This window comes from Malus sylvestris, chromosome 11 (genome assembly GCF_916048215.2).
Source record: "Malus sylvestris chromosome 11, drMalSylv7.2, whole genome shotgun sequence".
In the NCBI taxonomy this organism is placed as follows: domain Eukaryota; kingdom Viridiplantae; phylum Streptophyta; class Magnoliopsida; order Rosales; family Rosaceae; genus Malus; species Malus sylvestris.
The window spans coordinates 2,481,974-2,509,829 of NC_062270.1; the positions used below are offsets into that span (position 1 = coordinate 2,481,974).

Here is a 27,856-nt window from a genome sequence, read left to right on the forward strand (position 1 = left end):
ATAATTTTATCACAGATTGTTGACATACATCCAACACATTGAACTAGTGGATACAAGCAAATTTAGCTTAATTATCATCCTAAAATTAATGTTAATCTTAAATCCAAGAAATGTTCTTCTTCACTTCCAACTCAAATTACTATAAAAAGCACATATTTTTTCAATTAATATTGGAGTTTAATATTAACTCCAAGCAAAATAGCATCTAAATTTTGAGTCCATATACAACCATAATTATTCGCAGTTGCAATGTAATAACTTCAGATAAAAATTAAGGCTAGAAATAAAGAAAAAGACGCAGAAATTTAAAGGGGTTGAAGATATACCATCCATGAGGTTGATGGTGTACTCTCTGGCGACGCACTCTTCTGTTCTGACTCGGCTCCTCTTCGGGCTGGTTTGGTATTGCTGTGCTTTGAAAAAAAACGGCTGTGCTATGAGAATAAGCGGTTGTGAAATAAATCAGCAGAATTTGGTAATTTTTTTTTGTAAAAGTGCATTTGGAAAAAAAAAGTAGTCTGATAGTGGGTCTTTTCATTAAAGGAGCACTGTAGCTCCGTGTGCTTTGAAAAAAAGCGAGTTTTCCAAAGCTGCAAATAGCTGCTTCAGCTTTTCTTTTGATTTCAGCTTATTCTCACAGCAGCTTCCAAAATAAGCCTTTTTTTTTTTAGTTTACCAAACACCTAAAACCCTCACAGCTTTTTTTCATGGGTGTTTTTTTTTTAAGCACCTCACTCCTAAACCACCCATTCCTCTTCTTCGCCATGGCTGACGTCTGAAGCTCTGCACTGAAACCCCAAAACCCTAAAATGATGACGAAAAAATTCAAACCCTAGGCGAAACGTTATATATAGAAAGGCCCAAAAGCTTATTAGGTTTTCATACTAAGAAGGGCCCGTTTAGAAAATTCGGCCTATTTTTTCTTGTTTACTATAGTGTTCCAAGAAAAAAGCCAAGGTCACTACGTCACGTTTGTCCCACGCGTGCTAGAGAAAATAGACAGTTCGGACTGCTGAGAGTCAAATTTGTAAGTAAAGTAGAATTTTCGAAACACTAACCAAACATTAAGTCGTATGTGAACTATAATTTAGTGCCGCATATTGCGCTTTATCGTAATGACGAAAAACAATCATACTTATGTACCCTCGTGTGGGTTCAATTCCCCTTCCCCCTAAAAATAATCATTTATCCTACTAACACAATTTTTAGTAAAAGAAAATTACAATGTAGTCCCTTTTTATTGCTTGTATAGTACTCTACTGATTTTGTGTTTTGATTAGAAATGTTGTAATCAATTCTATTTGTACATAATGACATGGACAAGATTTTTTGTGTTATTTCGATTTTTGTGATTTTTTTTTTTTGTGTTCTTATATATATGATATATTTTGTCTCGTGTCCTTATAAATCGAATTTAGAAATTTATCTATTGCTGTAGCTAATTGACTGAACGACCTCTGTTTTAAATTGATTTTTGTAGACATGATCTTTACGAAATGATTTATAATATAAACGGTTTTAATCATAAACACGAAGTTATGTGAATCGATCACAAAGTAGCTTGAGGAGGAAATCCTACTTCAATAATAAGGAGCCAAGCTTTCCTCATTACATATTTCAAACCCTGAATACTCTTCATGAACAAGAGTACACTGCAGTATCTAAGCTACAGTGATTATTTCTTAATGGCATGGATACAAATGGCAAGAACCCTAATCAATTAGAAAGCTGAGAATATACAAGATAATTACTAGAATAAATAACTGTTTTTACCCAACTTCTAAGCCCTGTGATCCCTAATAAGAATCCTGAATGAATAAATTCATCCCGCCCTATGTGCAGAAGCGATGAATAATTTGAAGCAACCAGTGCCATCCCGAGAAAAACCATCACAAATAGTTTGTCTATCGCATAGTTCAGCTCCGGCTTCAACAATCCAAACCCTACTTATCAGGTCGAAATGTTGAGATAAGCGGAATAAGATTCATCCTTGAAGGTCGACAATGGCGCTAGAAGAAAGTTCCTTGGTGTCCCTTTAGCAACAAAGCTGATAGGATGATACTGACTTATTCCATTGTTCATCACAAAGCTGGCTGCCTGATTGAATCCGGCGCCCGATGACTCTGAACTGCAGACGAGCTTCAAGCCTGCATTCGCCTTAACTGTTTCGCTACACACATAGCAACCTGCGTTGCTTTCGGACTCTAAGGATACTGTGGTGTTTTTTCCATCCAAACCTGGAACCAAAAGAAAAGCTGAAGTGTCTTTACTAGTGGACATGTCCGCTATACCCAGGTTCTTGTCTTTCCCTTGCTGCACTACAACCTTTCCTGGAAGATCAAAGAGTTCTAGCATGACCGATTTGCCTTTAACATCATTTGCTGAAGAGAGTTTTGTGGACAAGTAATTTATAACGAGCCTGAAAGTGGCATGATTAGCCGCATCAGTGCCGGTTTCAGGAAACTTGTCCAGTACAATTGATTCGTTTAAGTTGGCTATGACGAAACTTGAGCTTCCAGACTCTTGAGATAGAGAAACCAAGAAGTTATTGTATGAGGAAGGGATTGGAGTTATCCAGTCAGAAACAGACCTAACAGAGCCGGTCTTAATGTCCCAGTTGCCACTGGTATGAGCCGCTAGCAGATATGGACCATAAAGAATTGCTTGAATCGAAGCATACTCAGGCCGATCATCTGAGTTTTGTTCAAAGGGCTTTGTCAGTTATATATCATTCACAAAACAAAATATTTTGTTCATCGATAGGAATGTACTATAAACTACCTTTAATAGCCTCTGTTCTTAGACTAAAGGGTAGCTGAAGCGTCAAAACGTCACCAGGACTCCATTTTCTTGTGACTGTTAGGAAACTACCTGCAATACGAACACAAAAATAATATCAGTTGATCCTATAGTTTGCACCCAAAATACAAAGGAAAGAGGTTTCTAATGAACATTGAACTGACTCCAACTGCAGAAATAGAGGGGAAACTGTGAGTATATCTCTCACCTGGAGCTGGAACACTCAGAGTTTGACCATTCAATGCTGCTTTTGCACCAGTTGAATCTGTCCAAATTGGAATTCGCAAGTTCAACGTAGATGATATGCCTGTCCCCTGCATCATTTAGATCCAGTATAAAATTCTATGTTAGACTTACAAGGACACGAGACAAAATGACAGTATATATGTTTGTTTTAGTGAATCTATAAACCGAAACATACACATGTTTGTTTATAGACAAGGATGACTCTTTTACAGGTTTCTAAATGAGTGTCAAATATTGGAGGACGTGTTTACGATGTCCTTGAAAGTGTTTCACAAATCCTTATGAAAATAAGAGAGCTGCCGAGCATACCAGAGAAACAGTAGAAACAAAATTGCAACTGAAAGACTAAGCAATAAGATGGCAGAAGGATGAATTGTGAACACCGACTGTGTGATAATGTTAATGACAATGTAATATATACCTCCGCTGAAGAAAATGTTAGCGTGACTCTAAGGTAAGGATCCCTTGAATTGGCAGGATCAACTGTCTGATTAAGCGCAATTTGTCCGGATTTCCAATCAAGAAAGCTTGAGATATACTGGATAATGAAAAGTGCAGGAGCTTCTTTCTCCTCTTCAAAATATATGGAATCTCCTAGCTTTGAGAATGACTCAATTCCTACAAAAGCATCAAGAAGTTAGACATAACTGACAGTTGTTACACAGTACCTATAACAGGAACAAGTCGAGACACAATCTAAATTTTTCTTCCATCAGAACAAATTGAAAATGAGAAGGCACATCATCACGATATATAGATCATGACGGTTTCAGAAGAAATCTGTAATGCGGAAAAGACAAAAGGGACAAGGAAATTTAAGAATCCCGCACCAGTGCCATAGCAGCACCAGAAAGAGTCGAACGGTTTTCCCCAACCATGGTAACTTCTGGCCTTGGAAGTTCCACGACCTAGTGGAAGCATGTAAATCATGACTCCAGGCTCTGTCCCTCTTTGGATGCCTAGCACGCCATTTGTCAGAGCTCGCTCATAATAATCCGCATATGCTGTTTCTTTGGTCCATCTAAACAGGTGGCGAGAGACCTACAAAATCATCAAGATGTGCTAAAGGAGCAGCAGAAACAAGGCCTTTATCGTACATAACAGCAAAACTCAATCGATAATGATGAACTCATGCACTACACTAAATTATTGACAATACACTAAATTATAACTGCTATGTGTAATATATAAGGTACCCCAGCACCGGTTCTAGCTCTATGAAATGAAATATATTTAAATGTAAATCAATCAATCAATCAACTTTTCGCATAACTCATAAAAATCCATCAGCCTTGAGAACGGTTACAACTGGCATACCTTCAGCATGTTATAAGTTGTGCACGACTCCTCGTTCTCTGTTTTTAGAGTGCTTGCCAACCTTTTAGGGTCGGACCTGCTCACAAGTTGAGGAAAGCAAATCCAAACAATTCAGGACCCATGTTAAGACTTTATAACTACTTATCCTCACAGTAGTACTAGGATTCAGGCAAAAGGAAGAGCTTATTATGAATGAGCTGAAAATGAAACATTAATATCTGAATTTTAGTACCAGAACTCGCCGACTGATGTCCCTCCGGTTGCATAGCTATGAGAAGAGTTAACAATGTTCATAAAGAAAGAACTCATTTCCTGAAAATTTCAGATATTTTAATAAATGACAGAATAAACCACCATAATACCAATGGTATAGACACTAAGGAAATAGAAAAGATGGTAAAAAGAATAAAAATTAAAAATTAAAAACGCAAGTGCAATGCTGTTTTATAAGAAGAGAAGTAACATACACAAAATTTGAATGGTGTGCAAGGGGGGGAAAGCCGATTTGTTGAGGTCAAACATAAACCTTAGAAAGGATCTTAGGTTTTGTTGAATCATAGTTCAGATAGTCTGTAAGATGAATAGATCATTTACCTTATAAAGTGGATCACCAGTGACTTCATATCGCATTTGAGCACCGATAACAATTGGGATATGTGTGTTAGCATGAAAACCAGATATGTCCTCAGCCTACAAATATCAAAACTACTTTGATGAGAGGGATTCTAAAAGAAAAGGTTCAGAGAAGAAAGAAATTTAGCTGTCATAGCTGGTGTTTACCAACAGAAAGAGAGAGGAATACAAAATATGCAAGAAACCTAGGGTCTCGCTAGACATACTGAACCGAAAATAATGGTTACCTGCACTGCCAACACTCCCAGAAAGCATGGTTTGTCGAAAAGATGAGCCAACAATAAATGCTTTGCATCTCCCTGAGCATAGTAACAAGAAAGGTCAATGTCACAACTCTAGTGCTCAAAATACTGTAAGTCTATAAAGTAGTTCACATATCAATGGAAACCTGAGTTCTGATACGGTTGCCATCAAAATAGTAAATTCCATGAAACTTCCACATGGGCTTTTTCCTAATGTTTAGAAAGGGGCATATGACATACATAAGCAGTGTAATCTCCCAGATAGCATATTTTCAAAGAAAGGTCCTTGTATATATGAATGGTAGTTCCTACTAATGCTAATTTCAACTAGGTCAAAGACACAATTAACTGTCTGCACATAGAATGAACGATCTGAAAGAAGTGCCAAGAGTACTTTACAAGAAATCTTACGCACCGTAATAGCATATAGCTTATAGAGAACATCATTCATCCCCCCAGTTTCTTCGTTAAGTGCCGTATAATGCCTTTCTACACTGTACTTCGATATCACATTCTGAACACGGTTGTAAAAGTACTCAACCATCCACGTCACCATTTTCAATGCTTGAGCATTATCAGCAAATGTATACTGATCCAATAGGCCTGCCAATATCTGTCAAAGTAGATAAGTCAGAAAAGCTAATGACGCGTCCCTTCGAATCAAAACAAAGTAATGGCAATAGGTAACAAACGAAGTAGATTCTACCTTGTGAATGGTGTAATAAGGAGCCCAGACAGGCTTAACAGCTTCAAATCGATCAAATTCTTCAGATGGAAAAGCAGAAAGATATCCACTGCCAATTTTCTTCTGACAAAGAGATAGATTGTCCACTATTGCAGACATTTTATCTTTGAGGGTCTGGTTATGAGTGCTAGCCCACATTTGTGCTGTTGCACTCAAGTAATGCCCTTCAAAATACAAAAGCAAGCCGTTCTTTATACAGATCCACACGACCCGAATTTTCAAAAATTAAAATAGCAATTAAAAGCAACATCATTGCTGAATTTCAGTTATATATCAGAGACAAAGGCAGTAGAATGTGGAGGCAGGGAATGCATCTATAGTATATCATTCATTCCCAAAAAAATCGGAACAATGTGCAAGTGTTCTCCAAACTAAAATCGAGGTACAAACAGTCACATCGTATAGACTATAAGAAGACAATATCAATGAAGAAATGTATTAACATGCGAGAAACAGAGAAATTACACTAAAGCTATGATTATGTTGACAGAGAAAACAAAGGGAATGAGTTAACAAACAAGACTAACCAACGAAATGTCCCCGAAGCTCACAAGTCGGGTCCTCCCACCCCTTGTATGGTGTTCCGGGGGTTGACAAACCCGCTGTCTGACGAAAGCTCCAAATTAAACTATCTGAATCCAACATCAATAAGTACTCCAAATTTGTTTGCTGTGCCCTTCCATGTTGTGAAGTTGGATGCAACCTCACATCATGCAATGGCACTTCCTTAAGAAAATCTCCGGATGCCTCAAAACCACCCAAAGCTTTCATTTTCCGGTACATCATTCCCCATTCAATTTCATCTTCATCCCTCAGTAACTTTCTTGGGAGCAAATCCATCCACGCCGAATCATCGGTAGGTATCAAGTGGTAGTGTGAGAACATCTCCTCCTTGAGTGTTTCATTGTGGGAAGATAAGAGATCATACCGGTAAGTATGCGATGAAAGCTGAGTAGGACTGTTTGTACATTCCTTCCCCACAGCAAAACCACATAGCAGAAAGACTACAAACACAGCTAACAAATCGAAAAACACAAAACCCTTCATTTTCTTCAAAACCCCGGATTAAAATTTCCCAAATGTGATTATATATAACCACCAAAAAACCCCCAGCAAACAGTCAAAATTCAGTCAACTTCACATACAACAGCCAATTATCAAAAGGTTCAAACTTTACCAAAACCCAACAATTAAAACCTCAGAAAGTCACAAATCAATCAAAAGATTCAATTTTTAACAAAAACCCAACAAAGAAAAACCTCTGAAAGTCACAAAATTCAATAAGATAAGAGCACAAAGCACCAGAAAACAGGCACTTTGAGCTCAAAATCCAATTAAAAAAATTCAAAGCATCTGTTTTTCGCAAAACCCAGAAACAACTTTCTCCAAAGTCAAAGAACAATTGTATAATCTATAAGAGAGAGAGAGAGAGAGAGAGCAAGAAAAAGATAAGAACAGAAGCACATGTGGGAGTGAGAAAGTGAGAGTGAGAGAGTGGTTAATCTTCTATATATACAAACACAGAAAGTAGATAGAGTGAAGCTTGAGTCCAAGATTACAAGCTATACCCAAAACCACCCCGCGTGAAAGCAAAGAAATGGTCATTCTTTGGGTCAATAGTTCTACAGATTCTATATATATTTACTATATCTATCCATCTATACATACACAGTTACACAGACGTATACAGAGAGGGAAGTGAGGTGAAGATCACGGATACGGTGTCGTGTTTTGAGGCAGGTTTGACCGAGCGAAGGGTTGGGGGTTGAGGGCCATCTGAAATATCTCGGAAGAGAAGATGAAAGACGCACAAGAAAACGGCACCACAGCAACCCCCACTTTTGAAGTTTTGGGATCTCCTATTATTCCTAACAAATGGCCTTCTTTTCGCTCCTTTTTCAACTGAAATTTCAACCGTTTACTTCATTTTTCTCTTATTTATTTTACTCATTATTTAGTGGATATAAGAAATTTTCGACGCTCCTCTGAATTTTTATTTCAGTTAATTATTTTCCGTGTCGTTAGATTACTTAAAATTGTATAAGAATTTCATCCACATATTTATAATATGAACCGCATGAGAGGATAAAAACTTCATTTTATCACACTCAGATAATTCACAATTACGCATGAGAGGATAAAATATTTTTTGGTTTTTTTTTTTTTTTTTGGTAACATGGAAGAAAAAGAGAAAAAAACGCAGAAGAACAATTAATCTAGCTTTAGCGACTACACATTAGTCATCGGAAAAAGTTTGAACTAAACAGGGAGGAGGCTCCGCAAACTCTAGAAAATCCATCTCCTATTGAAACCCAACTTGGCTAACTCGTCAGCTGCAAAATTATGCTCTCTATGAACATGTTGCAAATTGCAACTCCAGTTCTCTATGATCAAACTTTTGCACTTCGAGACAAGACCATAAAGAGGATGATTAAGGTTAGAAGAACCATGAATGATAGAGACCACCAAAGCAGAATCAACCTCCACAATAAGATGAGAGAAATTTCTAACTTTAGCTTCAACGGGTAAAACAAAGCCTAAAACTCAACATGGAGACCTTCTCCAACTCCTACTTTAACAATAAAACCAGTAATTCAATTACCGTGCTAGTCTCTATTTAATTCTCCACTTCCATTGGTTCTTTTCTTTCTGGGAAAGGTTGTGGACTTTTTGCTTTACAACAAAATAGCTTTGATTAGTTTTCATATATCACTAAGATAACCTCCAAGAATTCATATTGGCGGTATCTTTGCATCGTACAGCTGTCTTGACCTCCAAGAATTGATTCTACTCACTTCCAAGGAATTTTTCTTCCAATTGTTACATCACATGATTAAAATCTTAGGTAATTACAATTTGTAATTCTCTCTTTTATTCCTCTAGCTAGTAAATGTTGCATAGTCCTTAAAACATACGAACAAAATTTGAAGAAAATGTTTGGTTTTTCTCATGTTACAACAAAACTAAAAGTTTCATAACGTACGTAGTAACTTGTAATATTTTATCTTAAATTATGAATAAATGTATATTGTTCGACGTTAATTGTTATTTCAGCTTAAAATTTTATTCAACATGTTTACATCTTAACCTCATAAAATAAAATTCTGAATCTGTCAGTACTGCCGACTGAAGGAATTTTTCGATGCGAACAAATGATTACATCAGGTATTGCGCACTGCCCAAGAAGTAAAATCACAGTGAGGTGAGCTCAAAGTCATGCACTTTCTTTTTTTTTCTTTTTTTGGCTCTGCTACATGTTGTTGTGGTGGGACATATATGCAGCATGCAGTACCAACTTCGTTGTCTTTTGATTTTTTTTCTTATCTGCTAACAAGTTGCAAAATAATCGATCTGCCCCCTAAAAAGAGTTAGATCGACTCTATCTAGTAGTATTTGTTTTCATTTGGATAAATAAGTTCTTAAGTTTGACTTATATAGATGTTAAGAATAATATATATTTATAATGAGTTCAATACAAAGTTATACATTTATATATGTATAGATGTATCCATCTTATTTTATTTCTCTCCAAATGCGATATTGCAAGAAGAAAGATAAACATAGGACATCAGGTACGGAAATAAATTAACGTTCTTAATTACTTGAGCAACAAATTCCTTGCACATTCTTATCCAAATAGTTGTAACCTATATATATATATATATATATATAGAGAGAGAGAGAGAGAGAGATGTATTGTTGCTGTCGTTTGTACTTAGCATTGCTTGCAAGGCTGTTGAGGATCCTGAAAGTTCAGAAGTGGTTGGTTTATGTTGCTTTCAAACAAACTAATTTGCATTTTCTGACTCCATGTGGAGGTTGGGATCATTCATTACTCAGAGGGAAAGATAAGGGTGTGAGCAAAAATCTCTACTTTTCTAAGACAAAATGAAGAACAAACAATTAGGAAGTTCAATAAAATTCATTCGTGGACCTACAAAATTAGTCATTGTGCAGTTGGAGAACTTTTTTAATATGCCAGAAACACGGTTAGGTATATCAAGTATCATAATACAAGTAGTTATGAATTTTGTTTCAAGTATTCAACCACTTGTATTATGATACTTTGTGTATCAGATCGTATTATTAGCATATTGAAAAATCTCTCGTACTTGAATGAGGATGGCAACAATGACAACATAGGAGCAAGTATTAGAAAATGATTCATGGCTTAAAATTATGAAAGAGATTATGACGTGGCGAAAGCTACAAGATGGGAGGAAATCATCGGTAAACCCTAGAAATAATAGGGATGGAAAACTCTCCAGCTTAAATAACTCTAGTTTATGCCACTTAGTATTACAGTCTAGTGATATTCCTCTTCATTTGTAATTAAAATGTCTTAGGTTCGATTCTCGTCAAAAATGAATTTGAACTACATTATTGCTATCCCGTTTGTTCAAAATAACTCTAGCTTGAAAAATAAGTAAAGCAAAAGATTACAAAAGTACTTGTAAATTTATATTAAATCGCAGGTATGACATAGTAAATGACATTAAAACGAAAAAAAAATGCCTTCAAATCATGAACAAATAGCGTAATTTGTTTCTCTCATTGTTCTACTTGAAACAGCGTATTATAGGCTTCAATCGACCATCGGGGTAACTTAAGAAAACCCAATATGTTTTTTTGCCGGTTTACACCTACGGAGTTGCGACATGATCTGATTCGTTAACTATTCTACATCAGACTATTGCATTGATGCTTAGACGCTACTTTCTAGGAAGAGTGCAAGGGTTGTAATTCCATCAAAATCAAGTGACTTAGATAAAAGTTAAAGTTTCAACTACATCAAAAACGATAAAGTTGATACAAACCAAGCAGAACATTACAAGTTAAAGTTTCAACTACATCAAAAACAATAAAGTTAATACAAACCAAGCAGGACATTAAAATGATTATTCAGCCTAATGACAAGGTGTCTAGTTTGTCCACCGTCATTTGGTACCATTTAGCGTGTGAGGTCAAATTAAGCATGTTGTAAGCCCTCGGATTAATAAGGCACCCCACTTATTATAAGTGCGTAGCAAATCACCAAGTGCAATAAAAATCGCGCACAGAGAGAGAGAGAGAGAGAGAGAGAGAGAGAGAGAGAGAGAGAGAGAGAGATTCTGTGAAAGACTCCAAGTTTCATTTCTCATACAATGTCAAAACTGGAAAACTAGTACAACAACTAAAAGGCTGTAGAAATTAGAACTAGCAAAGTGCAAGTGAAATTTGAAGCTAGTTACATGATCCACACAGCATTCCTGCAACCATCTGTATTAACATTCCACCAACCGGTACGAGGAAATTTTCAACTCAGGAGAACCTCTTCCTTGGTGGGAGTACATCCGGAACTCGAGGAGCAGAGGGAGGAACAAACCGAATATCCTGCAGACGATCTGGAGATAGAGCTTGACAAGCAGAGTTTTGAAGGGGGCTGATAGCAGACCAGAATCAGTTGAAAACAATATACCCTTACAACTAGAAGCGGAAGTGAAAAAATTTCAGATTCTTAACATCAAAATCCAAAACGTGATATGTAATTCCGAGGCGGTAACAGAACTTTAATCTCTCCTCCTGCGCTTCTCATGTCTTTCGTCCCTCTTGCTTTCACTCCTACGCTTCTTGCGTCTTTTGTCCCTATCACTTTCAGAAGAGCTTGATGATTCTGATTCAGACTCAGAACTAGATCCTGAATCTGATGAACCAGAGCTCCCAGATTCTTCTTCATCTGATTCTGAGTCAGACACTTGTTTTTGTTGTTCCATAATGAGTCGTGGCATATGCTTCAAGTACTCGCGCAGGTTCTCGGTGATGCCACCAAGCCCAATGGATGTGAAAAAATTAATGGCAAAGCGGGTGTTCTTGGGATTATCCTTTGGGAAGATAGAATCATAAGACTCCTGCATTGCAGGATCTGTGAGCCGCTCATTTAGCAAACGGATACCAAGATGCTCCGACAATTCCTGCACACCAGAAACAATAGAAAATCATAACTGTATACAATATGCAAGCCAACATTCTCTAAGAAATAATCTTCAGACAGGTTAAATACATCACAACTTAAGAAATTACCACAGAAACAGGCGTCAATTTGTAGGTAATGATATTTCAAACATTAAGTTTCAGAAAATAAACACAAACATGGGCCTAAGTCTCACCTCATGGTATTCAAAACAACGTTTACATGGACAAGGATTTATTCAGAGGCAGAGGTCACTAATGATTGTTGGCAAACCTCAACCTATCAGATATATATGTGATTCAAACCTATTATTAACTAAGCCACATTATGCATTTTTATCTCATGATCTTTTCGCCTTCTTTTTCTCAATCAGACTTATCATTGCCAGTCAGTTAAAATGATTTGGAAATAAAATAATTATTTCAGAGGTAGAAGTAAACTAATAATTGTCAACATTGTAACAAGCAATAGGCTTCAGAAAACCAAACAGAAATGTAGAAATATAACATTTCTCTTTTGTTACCTGGAAAAGGATCTTGATAAAAATACGAGAAGAAGAAGTAGTATCCTCTTCAGTCAATCGTATATAGGCCAACACATGCCAAGGAAGGGCGTCTGTGCCGAGTAAATGGGCGAAAAACTTTGCAACATTCCGTAGCTTATTTGTTTCAAGCCGGTGGATCATGGAATACTGTTGCACAAAGCATTTCTCAAAATTTTCCTGGTGGACTTTGTTGATCATGCAGAACCTTTGGCCCAAAAGACCATAATATCGGAGGTAGGTTCTTTCTTGACTGCAACATTCCAAAAGCATGACACACAGTTCCATCTGTAAAAGGTCAAATCAAGACGTTATTACTTTTTATGAGAAATCAAGGTCAAATAAAACAGATTATCATTCTTGAACTAAATTGAAAGTCAATCAAGATAAACACTATGTACTCACAGAATTTCAAAAGCTTTGTTGTTAAATTGCTACTCTTGGGTCTAAAGCATGATTCATATACTTACAATTTTATTCCGATTCTATAAATTCATATAATGATAATTTAAATTCACATCACAAGATTGTGGTTAACAGATTGGCCTAGCACAAAGCAGTTTTACACTGATACTAATATTTTAGTTCATTCAAAGTATGGCACAAAGACACCTCTAGTTGCCAAGTTATCATGTGAAATAAGATAGCTACATCATGCATGACTTGTATCACTCACCTCTTGACCAGGCTCAAGTTTAATCTTCAGGAGCTTATGACCTGCCTCCTCAAAATCTACACTGGACATGATTGTAAGATAGATAGTTCTTCTAAGATTCACAAGATTTGTCTCTGTCTCATCTCTTATCTGCATCTGCTCCTCATCCTCTTCCTCAGATTCCTCATCATCGTCATCATCGTCATCTTCACCATCTGAAGCTGCATCAGAACCTTCTTCATCTTCAGAATCCTCACCAAGTATAGCTTTCTTCAGTTCTTCATAGCGCTTCTCATTCTCAAGGAAATTAGGATCGGCCTTGAAAAGATCTAAATGAAGACAAAACAAAATGTTAACATCTACAACGAATATAACCCTAGGCAAGTCAAAAAGCTATGAATAAATTACCACCATAAGACATACCAAGGGTAACTTCTGAATCTATTTCCTCTTCAAGAGAAATTTCATGTGTCAACTGGTCTTCCTGCTCTACAAGGTCCAGTTCTGGACGAACAGCTGGGTGCCCCTGCATATGGATATGAAACAATAAATTGTAAGCTCTCAGTATTCTTCGTTGCTATATAGTTTACCATTATAAAAACAAATAGAATCAAGCCACAACACCTGAAACTTCGCTTTCCGTATTGCAAATAAGTTTTCAATCAGATATTGAACTCTCTTGTCTATTTCTCCCTCATGAAGAATTCCACGAAAGCGTTCAAAGATGCCTGCAAAAGTTCCAATGTTAAGAGCAATGTCAAACAACTCCCTGAAAAATAAAAAGAACTACAAACCCCATACAAGATAAAGTTCAAAATAATTGAGACAGTGGAATAACCAAGAGCAGAACCCAGGTGACCAGAGTGAAAATTCACTTACTATAGCATCCAATACAATCAATTTTATAAAATAATTGTACTAACTTTAACTGGTCTTATAGTATCCCATACAGATCAATTTAATTTGTCTACTGATGAGTTGATAAAAGGTCGTACCCAGTGCACAAGGCTCCCGCTTTACGCAGGGTCTGGGAGAGGTGAATGTCGGCTAGCCTTACCCCCATTTATGGAGAGGCTGCTCCCAATTATTAGTAAGATGCAATGCATGATAAGCATATAGAAATATATTGTTCATATAAAACATGGATCACATTAATGAATAAAACCAAGAAAGCACATAAATGCTACCAATCAAACAGCATACCCACCGTGCAACCCTTTAGGCGAAAGGTCCTGCAGTAATGATCCACATTCAGTGACAAAGCCAACAGCAACTTCAACACTGTCATCCGTAGGGTTCTCCAGCAGAACAGTGAGTAATTCCAAGGCAATAATCTCATGAGCTACTTGCTGGTTGACCAGATGCGCTATAAATTTAACGGCAGCTAGTAGTTGCGGCTGATCACAGAGTAGAGCCAGTTAAAGAAGAGGATTAGAATCAATATATGTAAAAGATATATTCAGTCTTCCAACACATTATTAAATAAGCCAACAACCCTTGGGCGTAGTGAGAACTCCTCCTTTCAAAAACGAGAGTGGAGGCTGAGTCGAAGGCTCAATACTTAGCATGAGAGTGCGTAAAATTTCTGAGAATAAACATAAAATAGTGGAAGTACAATAATAAAGCATGGGAAAAAACGCACCTTGTCATTCCGCTTGAATGCTCTTTTAAGCTGTAAGACAATTCTTCTCAACAAAAGTTCACCAACCTCGGGAAACTTTGTGTTGACAACAGCAACCAAGGCTGCAAACACATCAGTGAAACCTGGAGATGCCATCTGTGATTTCATGCAGGATCGGCAGAAAAGGCCCCTTCCACGAATCAGATTCTCAGCAAAAATTTCAGGAATTATATTTTTTATGTTTGCAGCATTGACCTTGTTCACAAGACCATTGATGCTCTTTCGAAGGGCATCCCATGTCAGTCGCTGATACTGAACACTGCTTTTATCTTCAACCTCTTTCATCATACGGGCCAACTTAAACGGGGGAATGTAAACTCCACCACTCTTTCCTGATTTTGCCACATCAGCATTCATGTTCCCTTCTTGCGACCGTCCTTGAGGTATTGAATTTGCATTCTTTTCCCTCAAAGTTCTACTGTCTTCTCCTTCTCGTCTTTCATCTTCCTGGTTTTTATGCCCCCTTCTCTGATCATCATCTCTTTTATCATTTTTCCATTCTAATGTTCTGTGCTCTTCCCTTTCATCCTTGTGCTCTGAATAGTGACGTGAATCACGACCCCTACTTCTATGAGCGCCATCAGTATCTACCCCTCTACGTTCATTCTCACGCCTATGTGGTTTATCCCTTTCATCCCGGTAATTACCTTTTTCTCGTTCTCTACGCCCATTCTCAGGCTTTCTTTCATTCCTCTGGCTGCCCCTGTCTCTCTCTATCAACTCCCCTTCTTCATCAGAACTTTCTCTACCTCTAGGATCCCTCTCAGTGGACTTCTCCCTGTCCACATCTCTATGACGCTCATCATGTCGCTTAGTTCTACTTCTACGATGACGATATTCACCTCTCACATCATCATCACTTGAATCGCTACTATATCTTCTAGCCATTATCTTATACAGATGAAAACTTCACAAGAGACTGAAAAACCAACAGCTCACCAATTTCCAACACCCGTTACTCAAATCCCTGCCATAAATGACACCACACCATTAGTGTTTGCGCCTATAGTGGTGCTGAATGATCCAACACAAGTATAATGCATATAATTCACGAAAACTTTCTCGACTATGATACTAGAGAGGACAGACACATATATAACCATCCACAATGAGCAGAATTACCATATGTTGTATGCTTGATTTACTTAATTATGATGTTCCGTAATCACATATTCGCAATTTCGGGTGTTTCAATTTCCCTAAGACGAATCTAGGTTCCAGCGAGATTGAAAAATAACCACTCTTTCACTTTTCCATTTACGAGATCAGAAAACAGTATACAGAGTTAAAGGATTCAAGCTGCAAATTGAATTCTGAGCTTTCGAGAACAATAGGAAATAAATTCCATAACTTTATATATATTATATATATATATATATATATATATATATATATATATATATTATATATATATATATATATGTGTGTGTGTGTATTTAACGCCTTTTACAGAACAACTAAACCCTAAATCGCTAAATCACGAAATTATCCAAAAACCCTAAAATCGTACAAAACTGAAAACTGCAGGAAATCGAAAGCTCAAGAATTTTACACAGAAGCTCAAACTTTCAAATAATTAAATAAATAAATAATTACGGAGAGAAGATAAGGATACCTGGGCAAGGAGGTGCTTCAATGGAGGAGAGAGAGTGGAAGAGAGAGAAGCTCCGAAATCGGGAGGAAGAAGCCGCGAGTAGGTTTTGATTTTTTTTGCTTCGGTAACCAAAAGCTTGGGGGTTTTTATTTTTTTATTTAATGTTTATCAGAAAAGGAGGAGGGAAAAAGCCCAAAAACAAGTGTAAAGCCCAATGGTTGTTTTTTTTTAATTTTTGACAAAACCCAATAGTTGTTGATAGTTTAGGCCCAACTTTGGTTTGAGTAAATGAGTTCATTGGGAATGAAATAAACTTTTTCCTTCCTTGGAAGTGTTGGGAAAAGGAAAACAGAAAATATATTTAATTCAATTTTTTTTCATTTCTAACTTTGTTTATCTTCGGGTAGGAGGATCTGGACCTCTATGTTCGATGCTGACAGATCTGGACATCTTGACCACTTATTTTAAATTATGTGATCCTCATTAGCTCATTCTCTTGATTCACTTTACATAAACCAAGGGTCCAGATCTCTTTTTCTCTCTCTTCAACGGTCTGGATTCCCAGTCCTTGGACTCTAAACACAGAGATTCGGAGAAGATCTCGACTCTAGGAGGATGTTGCTGGTAGTAAGTAGAGTTGTACAATGCTTATGAAAAAGCATCATCGTTCTTTGGTTTTTAGTTTGTGTCATGTGTGGTGCTCTTTTTCTACCTCGAAATTGTCCTATGTGATTTTCTTTGGGACAAACTTCCTACCTTAAATAAAGCCCTTGTTGATTTTGAAGTTCATACGTGACCATTCTATGCAATCGATCCATATTTCCTACAAGAAACCAGCTAGTGCTAGTACTTTCAAGTTCCTAAATAATCTCAGAGATATTTTTGGAACTAGAGAATAAATTTGTTGACATGCATTTTAAAGTAATTAAATCGTGAAATATTCTAACAAGTTGTGAGCTGGATTGCACTTGCACATCCTCCTCAAATCAATATTCCTGTTTCTTTGGACTTATATGCTAAAGAAGTCTAAGTTACTTTGTTTTTCTGCCTCCCCGTTCTTGATTGGAATTGTTTTCAAGTTATATGTAAAAGGAGACCCAATATTTCACATAATTATTTCACTCTAAGGTTTTGAGAAAGTTATTGTCGAGAGAGATTTGCTCCAGATCACCCAAGCGTTAAGATCTTCTTCCATTGATTTGCTTCTTGTTGGACATTTTATGGAGGACTCAAAAGCTCTTTCTTCGGGGATCATTGGAGTTCTATTCACCCATATTAGATGCCAAGCTAATGAAGTTGCCCACCTCCTTGCCCAGTTCAATCTTTTTTTCTTTTCTTTTTTCAGTAGCCCTTGCTTGTGGTTTGAAGAACCACCAGACTTTATTGTAAACATTTTGTTTGAGGACTGTAACTATAAGTAGAGGCTTGCCTACGAAAATTTTGCTTTTAGGAAAAAAAAAGGCTAATTAGGACAAGTGTAAAGAATGTAAAGTGAGATATATATGGGGAAAGTTGATTTACTACGAACATTTTTACTTTTCTCTTCTTGAATGAAAAGCCTACAAATAAATTTTTATAGGTATCAACACAACGTGGTGTATCATATCATATGTTTTAATAAGAATAGACAATAAAGTTAATATTTTTAACTTTTATGATATATTAACAAATTCACGTGTTACCACTAAAGTGGAATAGTAACATCACATAATTGCCCGTTCTTATCGCTGATAGTAATGTAGAGAAAATATACACTATATAGAGTGGGTCCTGTCTGCTTTTGCTAAGTTGAAAAGATAGCCCATAAAGGGTTTGAAAGTGTATTCAACTTAATTAAGTGGAAGACCTCTCGTAACCCTAAACAATAGATATTCAACCTATGAAACCGACCATGCATTAAAAAGAGTTGTTCTATACCGTCGGAAAGGAAACCTAATTTTTCTCCTACTCAAAACCATCATGGTGCATTGTGGTACACTAAACATGTATACCACATTATTGGATGAGATGGAAGAAGATATAGATATATATTGGAATTATTGGTGATCATCGTCAAATTCTAAAAGCTTTTCTTTGACTATGTTTAGTCTAAAAGCTATAAAGCTTCCTTAACTTGAGTATGAGGTTTGCCCCCCTTAAACAACTTATACAAAATATGGTTCAATTCGATTTATCGGTGTATAAAGATTCCATATGTTCAACGTCAAAAAATAAAACGCATGGCATGATTGCAGAGATAGGTTTCCCATGCCTAGCCATGGTACAAAAATTAAAGGAGAAAATGAAAGAAAGAACAAATCAATTGTGTAAAGGCTTGCTAGCTAATTTGTTTGTGCATAATTTGCTTGAGATCGATGACAAGGGAAAATATTAATTAAGCAGAAGTAGTATTCTTCTAGTCAATTGACTTAAATCATCGGATTGAATAAATCAAGAGAAAACTACAAACAAGATTAAACAATCATTTCCCTAAATCGCAATATTTAGCTCACATCTTCACAACTTAGTTAAAATTATCGTAAAACAATTTTAATTAGAGGAAGCTAGCAAATTAATGAACCCAATGTCACATAATTTACTTTCAGTCGCCATGGCCTTTCAGTGTTTGTGAAGCTTTTCTATTCTATTAATCTCAAATGGCAAAATTCTAAAACTGGGGTACTTAGCATCTGAAGAAAATTGACATTTCATTGTAAAACCAACAATATGAGGAGTAGCCCAACCTTTATAAAGCCTTGCAAGGTTTCTCATTTCATTTATGTGGAACTCTTTTACCTTCATATCCTCACACAACTCCTCATGTGTGGTGAAATTTCAAGCTAAACACGTGGGCAACACAAATTTGGTGACTTGGAGCAGGTTTGGCCATTGAGCTTCACACGTGGCCCAACTTAACTGCTCTGATACCATGAAAAAAGTTGGGATTCCACCATAAAACCAATTGGTAATATATGGAGTAGTCCAACCTCTTATAAGCTCTTGCAAGGTTTCTTCTTTCATTGATGTAGGACTCTTTTCTTAACATCCATGGATGAACTCAAGAATTGCAGATGTAAAGGAAACAAAAAAGCTTAAGGAATAAGAAAACTATTCTCAATTGTATTTCTCTATCTAGAAACAGTTATCACGTACAATAATAGAGAAAAGGAGGGAAATGTTTTTTATACAAGTGAATTGAAAACCTATAGCTTAACCCATACGCCAATGCACATGTGGCAATGCTGACATGGCAATCTAATATGCTAATATTACATGCTTATCTAATACCTCCCTCAATCTTAACTAGGGTAACCAAGCCTAAGATTGAAACAGTGTTTAAGAAAATCAGGACCATGAAGTCCTGTGGTAAGAACATCAGCCACTTGATCTTGAGTTGGGATATACTGCACAACCAAATCACCCTTCTGCACTCATTCTCGAATAAAGTGAACATCCGTTTCCAAATGCTTAATATGAGAATGTTGAACCAGACTTAGACTTAAGGCAATCACAGATTAATTATCACATTATATGATTGGAGGTGTAGACAAGAACTCATAAAGATCTTTGAGTATCTGCCGAATCCATGCTATATCCGCAGTTGTATGTGCCAAAGCTCTATGTTCAGCCTCAGTAGAGCTCCTGGACACTGATGCTTGCTTTTTAGATTGCCAAGAGATAGGACTATCCCCCAAATACACAACATAGCCAGCGATGGATCTTCTAGTATTCAAATCTGCTGCCCAGTCAGAGTCACTATAGGCAGCGAGAGATAATTAATGAGAAGCTACAGTCAAAGTCAATCCACACTTGAGTGTCCCTTGTAAGAATCTCAGGATACCATCTTAACATCCATGGATGAACTCAAGAATTGCAGATGTAAAGGAAGTAGAAAAGCTTAAGGAAGAAGAAAACTATTCTCAATTGTATTTCTCTCTCTAGAAACAATTATTACAATACCGACTTACTTACTAGAAAAGGAGGGAAATGCTATTTATACAAGTGAATTGAAAACCTCTAGCTTAACCCATACGCCACTGCATATGTAGCAATGCTGACATGGCAATCTAATCTCCTAATATTACATGCTTATCTAATATCTTTTACCTTCACATTCGATCCAAATTTTGGAATTAATATTACATTTAATTTTTTATTCTTCTTTGCAGAAATTAGACATTGTATGGTAGCGTAGCTAGGGCTAGACCTAAAAGCCTCGCCGTTGCCCGATTCATGCATAGTCGGAAAACCAGGTTGTTTTCTAGTGCAAGGACCATTCCTAATAAAAACGCAGAAGAGGCAATTAACCCTAGAGCCCAGAGGTAGAAGACAAAGATTGCATTTGGTTTTCCGTCACTCAAATTCAGTGTTTGTGGGCCTTAAAGTCTAGCTCTCCAGTCACAAGAAAAAGAAACAACAATAGTTATTCAACACGTAGCCGGTAGCCCTAATAAATTAACCGACAAATAGAATAATATGTTCGTGTGTATTGCATGTTAATTGGCATCCGATTCCAGCATTTCTTGTTTAGGTTGAGCACCAGATGCTACGTACTGTCAAACAAGTACTGACATTGTATATATATATTGATTCTATTGTCGTCTTTGCTATGGATTTTCCATTTTTGTAATTGCCCTACTACTGTGGGTTTGTTTTTCTATATCTAGTTATATATTTTGCTCTTTGATGTGATCTTCCTTTACCCTACGTACTATACATGTGTGTGCTTCCAAGGTTTTAAAAAGCGTTGGACGCTAAACGGACGACTGACAAGAGCTTAGTGCTTGGAGGCCTAGGTGAGTTTTTTAATTTTAATTAAATTTATTATAATATAAGAAAAACATATAAATAAATGGCTGCAAATTGTATGTATTCAAAGTTACTTACAAGAACGAAAGTTCAGAGTTATTTTACAAGAAATTATCTTCAAAAATCTTACATAAAAACTTTGAATTGCATAGGACCGCCTAGAGGCTTCACCGATTTTGTAAACCCCTAGGCCCTAATCGGGGCCCCTGGCCTTTGCTTAGTGCCTAGACAGCCTTCTAAGCCGGTTTTTAGGATAGTGGTGTGCTTATATTCTACCGTATAATACACGGATAATTGATGTCAATTATATTATTCCTTTTTTCCTCCTTTATGTTCTTCTTTTCCTTTTTTAACCTTAAAAACTCACATTATACACTCTTTTATCAAGTACAAAGTGATTTTTTATATATAATCAAGCGTAAAATTTTAAATTTTTTTTGTTTATATATAATCAAGCGTAAAATGTTAATTCACGTATCATATAAATTGAGAGACTCCATATATTATTGTATCTGTACTTCAAACTTAATAACAATGTGTAGGAGTGAGCAAACACGAGTGGTTGATTGGACGTTTGTTAGAGTTGGTTATGATTGGTTTAGCAGTATTGTAAGAGAATATAAAAGCTCTTTTTAATCAAGTTTTTAATCTTCACTTCCGAAAATTCATTTAACATCTAAATGTACAACTCGACCTCTTTTATCAGTATAGTATTGTGCTCGCTTAATCACACAAGGATGGGAGGAGAACGCATGCATGTTGTAGGCCAAATACAATAAATTAATAACCTCAATTAAGTGATGCTTTTGGTCGGTTTTGACTTGAAAATAACGTGCTAAATTAATAATTTACTAAATTTATAAGATAATACGTTATAAAAATTCATATAAGTCTCACGATATAAATGAATTATTCTCTATTATTATGGCGTTTATTTATTTAAGTAGAGTTTATGGTTTGTTAAATGTTCATAAAATGAGATAATGTATAGTACACTGAACAATGTACAATCTATTTTTGAAAAAAAAAATAGTAAATTTATACATTTTACTTAGTTAAACAAATACATAGAATTGTTATTTTGTAAAACAAGAAACTAAATACGCAATATTTAATATTCGTTAAATTAATAAATTTACCCAGGTGAGGGAGGTGGCAACTGGCAATGGCCTAGTAAATTAATAAGTTTATCTTAGTTTCAAAGTTATTAATTTACAGAAATTTAACTGTATCTGCATTAAACCGTCATTAGAAAAAAGCTCACTGACAGATTCACTGTTACAATCTCCAAAGCATTATCTTCTCGTCCACTACTACTATATATGTTAGTGCAAAATCCTCTAAAAACAATTACCACTGCCACTATCTTCTCTATCTTGTCCTTGGAAAGTTTGCAGACCGCCATTTTTAAAGGCTAACTATTTCATCCACTTGCTGGTAAAAGCTGAGTTGCAACAGTGCCCAAAGCTAGTAAACTTTATTGTTTTTTGCACACGAGTGGTCCCTGTATTATCGGAAAATAATCGATCACGTGCTTTTGGGATTTTCCATATTTTCCCCTCATTATCAAATTATATTCAATTGCACCCTTCAGGCCTTTACCAACAAATGGTCCATGCATGGATTTACTGGCAAATTATTCAGCTGGTGGCTCACTGGCTCTGAATATTATGCTAATTTAACCCTAATTCTTTGCCAACCAATACTTCATTTTCTAAGTTGGAGAAAATTTTCAGGTCACCGAAAACACGGCCTGGCACACTAAGTATTATAATATAAATGGTTAAAAAAAAATTTGTTTCGAGTATCAAATTGCTTGTATTATGACACTTGATGTACCGGATCGTGTTTCCCGCACAACTAAAATTTCATCTTCAAGTTGAACAATTGCAATTTTTATTGGCAAAGTTGTAATCATTACTAATACAACTCTCTATCGGGCGCCATGGATTAAAGTCGTATGAATTACTGGTAAAGTTGGAACTAATTAAGACCATAATCTACTAATAAACAGCGTGATTTAAGAACATTTTGTCCCCTAATCATAACATAAGCTCTCACCTTTTTTGTGTCCAAAGTGATCATCTTTATACAAGTAACCTCTTTAGTTTATTTATAATCTTTTGGCTTAGAGAGATTTAAACCAGCATTAGAAATGAATACAAGTTTTTTTTTTTGGGACAAATAATAAGATATTTATAAAGATAATGTTATGACATGTTAATCCGCCCACTATAATGATATGTCATTGCAATAGATCGTCACAATTCAGTATCAAACTCATAAAATCTGCTTAACTAAAGTGGAGATGTAGACTAGAAACAAGTTTTCTTTTTTGTACAAGTGATATTTTACACTAAACTCATCTAACTAAAAGAAGGGAAATTCAAATTTAAGTACAGATAAGAGAGTATATTGCTCTGACCAACTTACATAACTTGAAGTTTACATACCATAAACTAGTAAAAATAAACTTGGCTAAATCCAAATTTACATACTGTAGAGAAACTAGTAAAACTAACACAATATAAAAAATGGATCAATTTAAGCACTCAAAGCCAATGAGCTTGAGCACGTGTAAAAGGAATGGCCATTCATGATTTCTAGTCCAACTATATATAGTTTTCTAATTATGATGATCATCCGTGAATTGGCATATACCACTCTTCACGGAACAAAAATAGTTGTTACTATAATTATCTTTTTGGTGAGTAAAATGATGTCAATTATAATTCTTGACCCTACCAATAACTTTTCACTCAAGAAAGATGTGTTTTTCCTTGTAATGTAATGAATCAAATCATGTTAGCCAACGAGGTTTGTTGAGTTGATAAGAATCGTTCTCTTTGCTAGTCCAAGACTCGCTGTCAACAATTTCTCTTGGTAGACGATTTGTAGAATCAAAAGAGAAGCTAAGACCCCCTCTGTAGGTCCTCAAAAAGACTTATAGTATGCCCTAATCCTGAGATGGGATAGCCTCCCCTCCCTCTAAACTTTTATCAAACAAAAACAAAAGAATCAAAGCATAGTAAAGTTGAAGTTAAACGAACCTTAGACAAAGGGTTTTCCAATTTCAAAACAACCTTTTTTAACTTGTAATCAAAGCTCGAACTTTACCCATCTTATCACCCCTTTTTCTTTGCATTCAAACAAAACTTCGTGCGCGAATAATTGAATGAACTGTAACCTCAAGTTAAAGAAAGAATGGTTTAGATCAGGGTGAATTACGTACGTGATGCACTGGTGTTTGAACAAGTACTTGGAGATCGTCAAAATTCGGCTGTCTATACACCATTAGATTAGCGTTTTCAAGCCAAGTTTTCGATTTCTTATGTAAGGAAAAATAACTCCTAACTTAATTAAGATAGATTAATGAGATTTTATTCATTCCGCTTCTACAACAACAAAAGTTTAGAGCGTGGCAAACAACCGCCGCCGTGGCACGAGTAAAAAATACCCCGGAAAATAAGGTTATACACCGTTTTGAATTCGTATATCGTACAAGTCTATTGCTAACTATTGTCTATTACTATTTAAAGTTACAGCCCATCTACCGTTATTATATACAGAGGATACACTTTTTTTGTTACCTACTTCTGCATGTATTTCTCCTTACACATGCACACCAACTCCCACACGTGCGTCAGAACTCGGTCAATTGGTAATCCGGCGACGGCGGCATCGACGGCGGAGACCGTAACTTTTGAAAATACTCCCTCACGCTGACTCCCCCTCCAGCCGTGGCTTTCTCCGTTAAATCACCATCCTCCCGCGACGGAATGCACGGTGGCCGCAAAACCTCCGTCAGCAGGTCCCACCGGACCCCGCGAAAGAACTCATGCTCCTTGATCTCGCACGCGCCCCGGTGGTACCCCAGCCGCTTTGTGGGGTCCTTGTTTAACAGCCGCTCGATCAAGTCCGTTAGAGCCGTCCGCTTCCCGATAAACTCCGGTGTCTTCGTCAGGATGTTCCGAAACGTCTCCTTCCGGTTCTTCCCCTTGAACGGCGTCGTACCGTACAACGCCTCGTAAGTTAGAATTCCTAAGGCCCACCAGTCCACAGTGAACTCGTGGCCCTCCCCACGCACCACCTCGGGGGACACGTACTCCTCCGTCCCGACAAACGAGTTCGCTCGCTCGCCGTCCGAAAAACTCGGCTTCCGTCGACTCACCGGGCTGACTCGGGCCGACTTGGCCTTCTTCAGCCCCTTCCCACCGCCGCTGTTCTTGTGATTGTCGTTTATAATCGTTATCCAACGTGTCAGGTTCCGCCGGTGTTTGCGGCGGACCTCCGGGGCTTCGATTTCCGTAACGGCGTCGTTTGGTTTGACGGTCCGGTGCTTGAGGCTTATCGAGAGATCGAAGTCCGTGAGTGTCACGTGACCGGACTGTTGAATGAGTACATTTTCGGGCTTTAAATCTCGGTAGGCGATCCCCATGCTATGGAGGTGGTCGAGCGCGCAGACAATCTCCGCCAAGTAAAATCGGATCACGGCGGGGGAGAAAACGTGGTCGTTTTGGCGGTATCGGAGTACGTTGAGGTCGCCGCCGGGGCAGTAAGGGACAGCCCATCCCATGAACTCGTCGGACTCGAACGACCCCATGATGGAGGGTAGAAACGGGTGCGGGTTCGGGCTGGATAGTCTGGTCAGGACCTGGATTTCCCAACGGGCGCGGCGCTCGGCGTCTAGCTTGGAGCGGAGGGCGGACTTGTCGACGACTTTGAGAGCGAACGGGCGGCGGGCGGAGGGGTCGGATGACGGGTGGTGGACTAAGAAAACGGTGCCCATTGCTCCCTTGCCTAAGACTTTAAGGGCCCTGAGGTTTTCGAGATCGAGCTCCGGCGAGGTTTCGGATGGTGAGGGCGAGTCGTCCATGGCTGGTTCTAGAAAGACTGAGGGAGAGGGAAGAGACAGCGGAAAGAGAGAGATGGTTTTGAGCGTTGGTTTTTGGCTTATATAAGGAGGGAAAGGGAAGGGATGGTGCGAACTTCGTTTCTTTTGTTTTGGTTTCTTTTTCTTTTTTTGTTTCGGGTTTTTCGCGTATTTTTGGCTAGTGATTGATTGATGAAGTTGTGTGTGTATTTTTAATTTTTAATTTTAACTCTTTTTTGTGTTTTTCCCAATTCAGATGTTAAAATAGCATGCATAGACGGATGTAGTTAAACTAGTTAGAACGAAGAGTGAGATGTTCATACGCTTAAAATCAAATTTCTTCTTCTTAATTTAGATTAAAAGTATCTACTTTTACAATGGATGTCTCAAGTTCGATTCTTTATTTCCAAACTTCTGTAAATACATTCGAATTGAAAAAAGAAAGGCCTATAAATAACATGCGTATTGGGTTTACACGTAGTTATACAACTCATTTTTGTGTTTTTCCTAGTCCAGAGATTAAAATAGCATGCAGAGACATGTGTAGTCAATTGTTGGTTAGAGCAAAGAGTGAGATGTCCATACACTTAAAATCAACTTTCCTTCTCTTAATTTAGACTAAAAATATCTACTTTACCATCAAAGTCTCAAGTTCGATTCTTCATTTCAAAACTTCTGTATAAATAAAAAAAATCACTCGAATTAAGAAAAAAAAAACCTATAAATAGCGTGCATAGTGGGTTTGCACGTACATATACACTTATACGTAAGACTTTTAAAGAAATTTCCATTCATGTTTACTGAGTAAAAGATTCTATATTTGTCTTACAAAATCAGCTGTATAGTATTGTCCTTAACTTTCAATTTGACCATATCTGCGGTTAAAATGCAATGCTTAGTCTTTTAGCTGTGGAAAATAGAATATTTAGTGAGTTATAGTCACAAATCTAGTAACTCTTATTTGTATTTTAGGGTTTAATTGTAGAATTGAAAATATTGAATCAAAATCGTTACAGATTTGTAGAGTAATATGCCTTCATCAAAAGTTGAGTAAGAACAAAATAAGTAGAGAATCCAGCTATAGTTCTCACCAAAAAGAAAAGAAAAAAAGAATCCAACTCTAGTAACCTATTGACTCAACCTTTTTCTTTTTCGAAAAGCATTTGTACAAATACACTTGCATTTTTCTGTTCATCCATTACTTTATAAATCTACAAGTTTCCTGTTGTTGATTTAGTAGGGTTGTTCTTAAACCACTATGGGGTGACTCAGTGATTTGGAACGAATTTCAGGTTCGTATTTTCTATGTCATTGGGTTCGATTCCTAGCACAGTTGAATTACACAATAGTCATGAGTAGAGAGATGATGAAATACCATTGTGAGTTTTTTCGACCCACCCTCCCCGAGAAAAGGTGAACTGCAGTGACGAAGCGGCCACCACTTGGGCCCTTTTTTGTTAAAACAAAATATGGTGGTTCTTAACTTTTTTACTAAAATAACAAATTAATTTTAGCGAACTCGCACCAACTTATGAGTTTGGTCATGTTCTAGCTAAGGAAATAGAGTGGGGTAGATATGTATAAGTACCTATATCAATATTCATTTATTCGTTAGTGGAAATGTATGGAAATATTTTAAAAAGGGGTCAACAATAAGACATCAGAATGCTTGATATTTGTAATATATATAACGAATTGTTATTGGTACTTAAAAATCTCGTTTTTTTTTTCACTACAAACTTTTTATAAGTAAAAGTAATACATTTGTAAGGAGTATAGAATGAAATTTTTA

General features: G+C 36.8%; 3 protein-coding genes across 4 annotated transcripts; all 3 read right to left on the bottom strand.

Moving 5' to 3' along the window:
- Window positions 1–1,488: 1,488 nt before the first annotated feature.
- On the bottom strand, window positions 1,489–7,856 carry LOC126588484 (uncharacterized). Of its 2 annotated transcripts, XM_050253574.1 has the most exons (13): window positions 6,510–7,856; window positions 5,944–6,146; window positions 5,653–5,850; window positions 5,223–5,294; window positions 4,957–5,052; window positions 4,595–4,674; window positions 4,363–4,438; window positions 3,876–4,086; window positions 3,467–3,663; window positions 3,008–3,113; window positions 2,782–2,871; window positions 2,591–2,693; window positions 1,489–2,419 (listed from the first exon to the last, which is right to left on the bottom strand). In XM_050253574.1, exons 1-13 carry the CDS (start codon window positions 7,027–7,029, stop codon window positions 1,951–1,953), a joined length of 2,421 nt encoding a protein of 806 aa, XP_050109531.1. In that variant the 5' UTR covers window positions 7,030–7,856; the 3' UTR covers window positions 1,489–1,950. The 2 variants fall into 2 exon arrangements, with proteins under 2 accessions (XP_050109531.1, XP_050109530.1); XM_050253573.1 differs by having other exon boundaries at window positions 1,489–2,693.
- A 3,235-nt stretch (window positions 7,857–11,091) lies between these two features.
- Window positions 11,092–16,562, bottom strand: LOC126588490 (uncharacterized). Its single transcript, XM_050253582.1, has 8 exons — window positions 16,425–16,562; window positions 14,771–15,776; window positions 14,336–14,525; window positions 13,753–13,856; window positions 13,552–13,654; window positions 13,150–13,457; window positions 12,456–12,761; window positions 11,092–11,933 (listed from the first exon to the last, which is right to left on the bottom strand). The coding sequence occupies exons 2-8, from the start codon at window positions 15,695–15,697 to the stop codon at window positions 11,532–11,534; spliced, it is 2,340 nt and encodes a 779-aa protein (XP_050109539.1). The 5' UTR covers window positions 15,698–15,776; window positions 16,425–16,562; the 3' UTR covers window positions 11,092–11,531.
- An 8,083-nt stretch (window positions 16,563–24,645) lies between these two features.
- Window positions 24,646–26,342, bottom strand: LOC126588502 (serine/threonine-protein kinase UCN-like). The gene has a single exon (XM_050253600.1). The coding sequence runs from the start codon at window positions 26,065–26,067 to the stop codon at window positions 24,835–24,837; it is 1,233 nt and encodes a 410-aa protein (XP_050109557.1). The 5' UTR covers window positions 26,068–26,342; the 3' UTR covers window positions 24,646–24,834.
- Window positions 26,343–27,856: the final 1,514 nt, after the last annotated feature.

Coding starts and splice junctions, on each gene's coding strand:
- LOC126588502 (XM_050253600.1), bottom strand. CDS start 26,067: ATGGACGACTCGCCCTCACCATCCGAAACCTCGCCGGAGCTCGATCTC.
- LOC126588484 (XM_050253573.1), bottom strand. CDS start 7,029: ATGAAGGGTTTTGTGTTTTTCGATTTGTTAGCTGTGTTTGTAGTCTTT. Junction 2,872..3,007: donor TCTGAGTGTTCCAGCTCCAG/GTGAGAGATATA, acceptor TTCGTATTGCAG/GTAGTTTCCTAACAGTCACA. Junction 2,694..2,781: donor AAGAACAGAGGCTATTAAAG/GTAGTTTATAGT, acceptor AACAAAACTCAG/ATGATCGGCCTGAGTATGCT.
- LOC126588490 (XM_050253582.1), bottom strand. CDS start 15,697: ATGGCTAGAAGATATAGTAGCGATTCAAGTGATGATGATGTGAGAGGT. Junction 14,526..14,770: donor CATTCAAGCGGAATGACAAG/GTGCGTTTTTTC, acceptor CTCTGTGATCAG/CCGCAACTACTAGCTGCCGT. Junction 13,857..14,335: donor TTCGCCTAAAGGGTTGCACG/GTGGGTATGCTG, acceptor GAACTTTTGCAG/GCATCTTTGAACGCTTTCGT.